Below are 10,128 nucleotides of genomic sequence, written 5' to 3' on the forward strand. Positions count from 1 at the left end.
CACCGCTTCCGACGTCCTGTTCGGTCATTCCTGACACGTCAAGTGTAAAATGAAACTGAAGCCGGACTTTAAGAGGTGAAAACTCATACCAACATGACATTTAATTTAATAGAAAGCAGGGCAAGACACCACTAAAATACGAAATAAAAAAAATAAGAGAGGTGCAAGGGTGAGGGACTGATCTCATATTAAGGATTAGCCTACCTCTCAAATAAAATGCTGCACAAGAAAATGTAAAGGTAATTCCAAGATAAATGTTAGACATTGTCTGTCTATAAGAGCAAATTTAGTGGGATGTGTGACGTTAGACAATGCTACAGTACAGATAAAGAGTATTTGAAATATAATAATCCAACCAACCAAACCAAACAAAGAATGACTAACTGAATCAAGCACTTACGTTCAAACCAGAAGTATTATGTTTAGGAGTTTATTTTCCTTCCGCCTTTGCTTTGATTTTTGTTTTGTCTTTGCTTTTTATTTGTTTTTTGATTTTATTTGCTTAGATTTTTGTTGTGTTTTTGGATTTCCTTCTGTTTAATTTTGGTTGTTTTTTTTTCTTAGATTTTTTCTTTGATGACTTTGCTTTGATTCGTTTTTTATTTTTATTTTGAATCAGTTTGATCTTTCTGTTTTGTTTGTCATTGTTTTGCTTTCATTGTTGTTTTGTCTTTACTTTTGTTTTTATTTGCTTTCTTTTTTCTTTTGGCTTTTTCTTCTTTCTTTTCGTTTGATCTTTTTTTTGTCTTTTACTGCTTTTTCTTTTGTTTCTGGCTTTATATACTTTGATTCTATATTAGTATTTGGTTGTTTGATTATTTTTTTGCTTTGAATCTTTTTTTCTTTCTTTTTTTTCCCTTTGACTGCTTTTTTTTGGTTCTGGCCTTATCTGCTTTTATTTATTTTTTATTTTGCTTTGATTCTTGTGTTGTTTTTGGCTTATAGCTTTGCTTTAATTCTTGTTGTGGCTTTAGTGTACCTCCAGTTTTCGCAGAAAATCACCATTGTTTATGCAGAAAGCATTTTTGACAATTATGTTTCAGTCTTATTAAATCAAAAAAGTAGCGGTAGAAAAAAATGCATTTCTTTGATATTTCCTGAACCTTGTTATAACAAACAAAAAGATAATCCATTTTTAAAAGCTGAAAAACAGAACAGCACAAAACCATTCTTTTAAAGGCCAAACCAATTTGCTGCTGTACTAAGCAAAGCGAGTATTTCCTTGAAGAAATATAGCAAATTAATTACTTCTGTGAACTCCAAAAAAATGAATCTGCCACTTGAATGCACAAGCTAAATCTAAATGCATGCCCACACATCGTTTCATCTGAAAGATACATTGAGTGAGAAGCAGAACTGACAGGCAGCGATAGCTTATCTGTAATACATGGATGACATTCAGCCACTCGGGAGGTGTGGAGTTACTTATTTGACAACAGCAATTCAGAATGCCAGCCTTTGTGAGAGCTTCCAATCTCATACAAACCTTTTAGAAATGTTTAAATTAAGTTTCTATAGAAATATGACAGAAAACACAGTCAGACAATCACAAGACCCCAGTACTTTACAGCTATTTGCTTAGCTGGCCAATATCTGTGCAATCACAAGACTTTAAGCTCTGATAGAAAGGTTGCCAAGTAATGGCACGTTTACACCCTTCAAATCACACAATCATGTCCATGACACCTATATAAAATACCTAATATAAATATTCAACAGTTTTCATTAGCTAGCTTAAGTAGGCTCTTACAGATGGCACATGGATTGAATTTATGCAAATAGAAAAACCACTGCATGTCTTTGTACCATAAAGGAGACGTTTGAAGCCTGTTTTTACAGCTTTGAAGCATGGTTTAACTTTACATTAATGCCAAGACTTTTCAATTTACATTGAAAAGACAAAATCATAAGTAGCACAACTACAAACAGAACATATTTATTTAACAAAAAACAGGAACCAATAGAGTTCAGTATTCAATGCTTTCTTTAATGTGTATGACATTAACACTCAAAAGTGTATTTGTAACTTTTTTACTTTTCAATTTGACAGTTGTTAAATTGGCAAACTCGTTCGCTTTCACAAAAGCACAACTTCTTCCACGGCTAATGAACAAAACGCATCATTTCCTGCCAAATGAGGCTGGAGACAAGCGATGCCTTTTCAAATGCGGCCCAGAGTAACATGTCTGCGTTTGAATAATGTTGGCCTTGCTGTATTTATAATGCACTTCTCCCCTTTCCCCAGTAATGAGTGGCACAGAAAGGGCACAGCATGCCTGCTCTTTTATTTAAACAAATGAAAGATCCATTATGACACTGAACAGTCAGGCTCTTCTCCTCCGCATGGCAGTAATGTAAGAGAAGGAGGGTAAGTGGAGGGTGTAAAAGCAAAGGTAGAGGCCTGTCATTCATTAGCCTGATGTACTATTCAGCTCTTGCAGTAAGTCACGATTTTAAGCCTTAATGAAACGGCACAGCCGCTGAACTGAGATACCAAGAAAGTTACAAAAAGCAGCTTGGACGTCAGAGATGTAACATTACAGTTTTTAATTACTGGGAAGAGTTATTTAAAAAAAAAAAAAAAAAAACATTTAAATCGTAAGTATATTATGAATTGCTTGATTTATTATCTAATTTAGAGCTTCTTTAACCAGAGCTACAAAACTGACTTTCATCAGACTGACATTGTTATATAATAACAGCTACATAATACATAGCTCAAAACAACCATTAAGGGAAGAAGAAAAGAAAAAAACTTGAAATGACTACAGAAAAAGACTATTAAAGTATGTGATCTTAAACTACTCAGCTGGAACATTTTGTGAAAGACCAAAAAACCTAGTGGTTTGAAAAATCTGGGGCAAAAACGACAATGTTCAGTGAGTGTCGAAAATTGGGAAATAATGGCAGCTCTGAGATTTGAGAGGTCCTCTGACAGACTTGGAGCCATAGCAGTGCCCGTTAGAGTAGCTGAGAGTTGACACCTCAGGGCTGGACAATAAATACACCAGTATGTTTATCGTCTGTGACAGAAAAGCACTAGATTGTCACATCCTGGGTCGGCGACCTCCTCCGACCCGATCTCTGGGAATGATTCGTAGCTCTGAGCCGTGTTTCAGGAACACATTTCCTGTAGAATCAGAGACATCCATTACATTACATCCAGTATATGGCACATTTTCCAATTACAGCTACAGCTTTGTTGGTTGGATAATTTTTGGTACAGCTTCATAAAATAATATAAAAGCACTTGTACACTACATACAAGCAACAAATTGAGACTCGCTCAGTTCCCTCTGCTATAAGGAACTCACTCAGCTCAGCATATGAAAATAAATCTATTCAAGTGTCTGAATATAGGCTATATTTAGTATGTGATTGTATAACTTCAATCCAAGCTAAAAATAAAATCTCCATAATATAAACCTCACTGCATTTGGTCAGGCTAGACATGTCGCGACTATAAAACGAATAAATTACAGCACATTTGACATTTAGGGCTCAACCCATGACATATAAGAAAAATGACAGGGCATTTCCGTGTGATTACATGCATCACGACACATATGGAAGAAAACATTGACAGAACGCCATTGATTATAAATAGATGGCTTCAGCCTTAAATGACGAGCAATGCAGGATGGAAAACATCTGTAAAGAAACATTTAGTTAGGGGATTAAACTCAGAACAATGGGGAATTGTGTAATTGTAGCACATCATCAATATTCATTAGGAAATATGTGAAATTGACATGCAGAGCCTATTGGAGTCTCAGCTCAGGAAATCATTCGATCTCTCAAAAGCTCCCCAGGTGGATAAACATGAACAATATGAGGCAGTAAACAGAAGGATCCATTCATTTGCATGCAGATGATTATTAAGGACAGACAGGAAAACCATGCATGTAAATGGTGAGAGTGAGATGAGAAAATGCAGGGAAGCGGAAGTTAAAAAATATGGAAGTTTGATTAATGCACCAATAAACAAACAGGCAAAAAGAGTAGAAGTATCGCTATTTCCAGCCCTGTGTGACATTTGGATATATCAAAACACTTTAGAGCTGACAAAATGAATGCTGCTGCAGAGGGCAGCCCCGATCAAGTGAAGGAGAGACACCGACCTGCTGTCTGCGCCGGGTTGATTCCGATGCCATCTACACAAATAATAATCACAAACAACATCAGCGATGTGAATACATACACAAATCAATTATTCTTAATCGATGAATCAGACAGATGGGCAAAAGATGCACTGAAATGCCAAACAATCAAAATTCAAACCATCTCATTTACAATAACAGCCTTGTGTTGTGAGAGGTGAGTTACGTCTTCGTTCTGATTAGCATTTTTTCAATAATTCCTCATGGCGCAGCATCAATGAGTCCCCAACTACAGCTATACAAGTACACAGAATGAATCTGCTCTGACAGATTTAAGTGAGTTTAAGTAAAAAATTCACCAGCCTTTTTGTCTGATTCATTAAAGACATGACATGGCCAGGCATAGTAACCCACATTTAGGATTTTTCCTCTGCATTTAACTTATCAAAGTTTGTGCACACACATTAGGAGCAGTGAGTAGTGAACACACACACTGCCAACCGTGGACACACATCCAGAGCAGTGGGAAGCCGTTTACTTGCTCAAGGGCACCCCTGTCATTTCCTGCCAGTATTCAGAATCCAACCTGCAACCTTCGGGTTACCAGTCTGACTCTCTAACCATTAGGCCACAACTGCTCTAAAAATAAATATATTTTTAACCTAAAATAAATCACTTTTAATATAATATAACTAGTTTCAGTTTTTTGTAAATTAGGCTACTGTAGTTATGCTATTTTTTTATTATACAATGTGTTGTGGGTGGTTGCCAGGGAGTTACTATGTGGTTGTTAGGGTTCACTTGGTGGTCGCTAGGTGTGTTTGTTTGTAAGTCTGGCTGCTTTGGCAGTTTAATGCTTTGGTTTAGGGTGGTTCTCAACCAAAAGGCCAAGGGCAACATCTGGTATTTTTATAAAGAACATACATGTTTCTAGTTATTCCAAGATCTAAAATATTTTATTTATTAATAGAAATTGAGTAAAACATGTTTTAAGAATTCTTATCCTTATCATGAATAACTGGAAGAGTCATGAAAAAGCATCGGTTAAAAAAATAATGGGATCAAATATGAGCATTATGATAGTGACAATAATAATATCAACAACTTACCGTTTGTAATGATGGCACTGGTGGCTGCTGGCACTTTAAACTTTAAATCAAAAAAGAAGAAAAAACAAGTTTTATTGTTCATCAATCAATAACTTAGGCTGATAGTTTGACATGTCCCACAAACAGCACGGCACAGCTTCACTGTCAGGCAGCGATAAGAAAAAAAAAATCCAACTTCAGCGGGTGTTTGCATCAGGTGATTTAAAGAGTCTTTTCTAGAAAACAGAAGCCTTCAAAATTGTAAGGAAAGAGCTCTCTGGGCTGAAACTGTCACTGTCACCATGAAGAACCACGAAAGTAAAGAACAATCAAAGAAAAAATCAATCTGAAGGGGCTTTGAAAAACTTTCTGGTTGTCCTGAAATCATTTCTACACCACTGAACAGTACAAAACTGATGGAAAGCAAGATGCTAGAATCAGTGATGAGCAAAATCAATTGTGTAACTGCTAAGAATCTTTTTACATTCATTGAATACAGATTATTGCAGGGGTTTATTCAGTTTCTCCATTGTGTACTTTTTGTCGTTTGGCTTTGTCAGGAGGAAGAGAGACAACAAAAACAACCAAAGATCATATATAACCATCACCCGAGTAAGGAAAATAAAAATAATTGGTGAGAGAGTAAAAAAATAACCCTTGAAAATAAGCCTGTGCGTTTTTAAAAAGGCCCTTTATCATTCTTTCTGGCTTCCACTTGATGCATTCCATCTTCCTATTATGAGGTTGTCAGATTTGGCATTTCAATGTGTCAAAAAAGAAGCAACGACCCGAGCTAATCTGCAACGTCGTTCAGCAATGCCGTAGGTCTGCGTGCTCTGAATGCAGCACTGAAACAAACCAGACAGCCAACAGCAAGTCAAGAGGATTCCAAATCTAATTTTTAAATAATTTCAAAACATTATATTTTATATATATAATATATATATATATACACACACACACACACACACACATATATATATACATACACACACACACATTTATATATATATATATATATATATATATATATATATATATATATATATATATATATATATATATATATATATATATATATATAAAGTATCAACTTAAAAAAGATTAGGCCTTACTTACTCCAGTTTAAATTTAAATTGTTGGTCTAAGTTAAGAAGTTAAGAATTGAGTACCCGCCTGATTTGGATTTTTTAATGACCGGCACTGATACTGATTTATAAATAGCATAGCATAAAATAGAAATATTTAAACTATTCAATTAAGTGCTAATAAGACAAAATTCTCTCTTTTACACATTTACTAAAATCACGCACGCACGCACGCACGCACGCACGCACGCACGCACGCACACACACACACACTTTGCTTACAATCCACTACCTATTGGCATTATATGAATAATAAAATATAAATATATACATATTATCAAATATGCATATTGTTAAAAAATGCATTATCAGATTTTATTGTTGTTAGCTGATAATAAAAATAATAAAAACGATGGCAAAAAAGCTAATCTGAAGGCCACACAAAGTTTGGAAGTTTGGAGCTAATGACTGCAGAAAGCACTTCTGCCCACTGTGCACCTCAGTATGCACTGACTCCACTATGTAATTTTATATGGCCTACCACTTCGAGGCGGAGTTGCTGTTTTTCCCAATTGCTTCCACTTTGTTATAATACTGCTAACAGTTGACTGTAGAATATTTACTAATTATTATATAAAAACAAACTGACCTATCACGGTACCACGCTTGAATTCACTGAGCTCCTGAGAGTGACCCATTCTTTCACAAATATTTATAGAAGTGTCCGCATGCCTAGGTGCTTGACTTTGACACCTGAATTCAATGATTTAAAGGGGTGTCCCAATACTTTTGGCAATATAGTGTATATTGATATAGATCTACTAATGAAAATTCTGTTGTCAAACTAACATTGCAGAATCAGATAATACAGTTAATTAGCATCGATCACGTTCTGATTTTAATGATGCTGTACACAGTATATATATATAAAAAATATGAAATATGAATATTGACCATTTTAATCAATGATTTCCCAGAATTGAGTAATATTGTTGAACATCATTTTAATGCAGACTATTTTATCATGTTTTGAATAAAATGTGTAACTAATGTTAAACAAAAGCACCTAAGCTTAATGCGAAAGAGATTCTGCTACACAACAACAAGACTCTGAACGTATGCAAAAGTGCACCACATCGGTTATTTAGACAGACAATGAATCAACTCACCTCTTCTGCTGCAAATTTCAAGACTGCAGTGAACGGCGTGCTCTCGGGTACACTTAATCTGGAAAACAATTATGCTGATTAATTTGTGTGCTACAATGGAAAAAAAATAATACCCTGTGTAGAAAGTGTTACTATAAAGAATGTGTTGACAATGTCTGGTCGCTTGTCACTCAATGAGATCAATACTACTGCCAAAAACAATGCATGTAAAAAAAATCCAAACTGGGCGGTGACCATCAGCATTGCAGGTGCTCAAGGCTGAGCTGGTAAATCAGTCGCACATGTGCGTCTGCCAAGTGCCAACCAATCAGACACAGCATGGCGTTTATAGATTACCACAGCACTATTGAATTTATTGCATTCAGTATGGCAAACAGACCAAGATCAGCTGTCATAAGGGGGGAAAAACTGATCCATTTTGAGGTTTTGCTTTCATAACATGTCTTCTTACAGACTGGTGGAAAGAAAATATTCAAAACACAAATGTAAGAGTTTATTACACATTAACTATTTGCATTTACAGAATTTAATTACAATACATATTTTAAAGGCTCTCATGCACTGTGAAGAAACCTACATGTTGGTAGCATTTACATACATCAGTTGTATTTCTATCTATATTCTGAAAGTTTTTATATACATACATTCTTCACTTGATTTGTATAACATTTTATTTATAAAAATATGGCATTTTTCCCCTAAATGCTAAATATCTTTTTTTTCTGATTTATGGAGTGGAAAAAGTCCCTTTAAACAAAATTAAACATTTTTGAACCTGTTTGTATCCAATGTTTTTTATTCAATGATTTTTGTTCTGGTAATGTGTCCAAATTACTGCAAGTTTAATTAGTATAACAATTTAATTATATAACAACTATATATATATATATATATATATATATATATATATATATATATATTAGTTAATATATTTTATCTTGCCTTACTTTTTTATATTACTCAGTTCATAACTGTGCTAAAACTAAATATTACTACCTACATTTTTAATATATAAATCTGCCAGTTAGTCCATTAATTTATGAAGACATTAATCAATGAATTATAGAAGCAATCAAGATTACAAAAAAACTTCAGGTTCAGCGGCTCATAATCATATACAGTCCTATTAGAATCAATAAAATCAGGGTTAATAATGAAACAGGAATATGAAAGCGTATGGTGTGTGTTGAATGATGTGTTACTCACACTTTATATGGTAACCGAGGGTCCGACGTCAGCGTGATTTTAAACGTTACTTTCGACCTAATGCAGACAGATACACATATTCACGGAGTTTTTTTTATAGATTAAGTACACTGTATAACTAAAATAAAGGGTTGTTATATAATAAGTTGCTTTACTTACATTTTACTGACTTGTATGAGAAGACAGCACACTGTTTACACCGACCCGGAAGATGCAAGGACCCACTGTAACACGTCATCTCTTGCTATGGCACTTTCTTTTCTTTCTCTATCAGTTAGCCCTCTTTTAACCTACTAGTGTTACATTTAATCGATCAGAATATATTTAGGTAGTTTAGATAAATTTAAAAAGCAGATAAAACAGAAACGGCTGCAGGTTGTCCATTTCAGTCAGGCAAGTTTCAAGCTGACTCGAAGAGGATATTACCGTAAAGTGTGTTGTTAATGCACCGGAACATTTACGACGTGGGAATAGTGTAACATGTCATACTTAAAATGTAAAAATGTTTATTTAATGTGTTTAAAAACAGTGGTATCTGCTCACAAATTATGCTGAACAATTTTCTCTTTAATAACTTACCTGCAACCAGGTGTATATATCAAGTAGCCTAAAGGATATGACAAAGGGAAAAAAAGCTTCTCTTACCATTTTGTGTATATTAATAAACATTCTATCAATTCTAGACATTGCCTTAATCAGTCATTCACATACACCAAAAAAAAGAAACTGCATAAAATGTTCTAAAATGTCTCACCTCTTTGTGACAAATGTAATTCTCTCTCTCTCTCTCTCTCTCTCTCTCTCTCTCTCTCTCTCTCTCTCTCTCTCTCTCTCTCTCTCTCTCTCTCTCTCTCTCTCTCTCTCTCTCTCTCTCTCTCTCTCTCTCTCTCTCTCTCTCTCTCTCTAAGAAACAGTTATTGAATGGAATTTTGGGATTTTTTTGAATGCAGCCATCATTTAACTCATCATTCTGAGACTTTCCGAACACATGCATCCATTTTTAGGAGCACAACACAAGCTGCTTGCATATAGTTTAATTACAGCTATAAGTTAATACTGTTGTTCTGGAAGAAAAACGAGACTCCTGCACACAAAATATGACCCTGTGGACTATGCATCATTACACACAAAAACAGCGCATTTTGCTAACCCTCAAAAAGTGACAATTTTAACATTCTATCTGTGGGGTATTCTAAGCTAAAACTTCACATACACACTTCAGGGACATCAAAGACTTATTTTATATCTTGTAAAAAGAGGCACTATAAGACTCATTTAAAACATACAAATCTGGACAATTGACTGGACATTAATGGTAATAGAAACATTAACATAATGATTTCTGTAAATTATTGTAAAGGTATTATTGTATATTTTTGTTAGCTGAGAGTTTCAAATAACCAGGATCAGTTTAGCAACATTCATGAAATAGACCTGTGTGTTAAAAAAAATATATATCCAAAATCCCACTTAGGCC

The 10,128-nt window shown here is 34.6% G+C and overlaps 1 protein-coding gene across 1 annotated transcript; it reads right to left on the reverse strand.

Moving 5' to 3' along the window:
• Positions 1-1,966: 1,966 nt before the first annotated feature.
• Positions 1,967-9,059, reverse strand: ufm1 (ubiquitin-fold modifier 1). Its single transcript, XM_067433599.1, has 6 exons — positions 8,811-9,059; positions 8,652-8,708; positions 7,446-7,503; positions 5,210-5,249; positions 4,122-4,154; positions 1,967-3,130 (listed from the first exon to the last, which is right to left on the reverse strand). Coding segments are annotated over exons 1-6 (273 nt in total). The 5' UTR covers positions 8,813-9,059; the 3' UTR covers positions 1,967-3,047.
• Positions 9,060-10,128: the final 1,069 nt, after the last annotated feature.

Source organism: Pseudorasbora parva, chromosome 23 (genome assembly GCF_024679245.1).
Source record: "Pseudorasbora parva isolate DD20220531a chromosome 23, ASM2467924v1, whole genome shotgun sequence".
Lineage (NCBI taxonomy): Eukaryota > Metazoa > Chordata > Actinopteri > Cypriniformes > Gobionidae > Pseudorasbora > Pseudorasbora parva.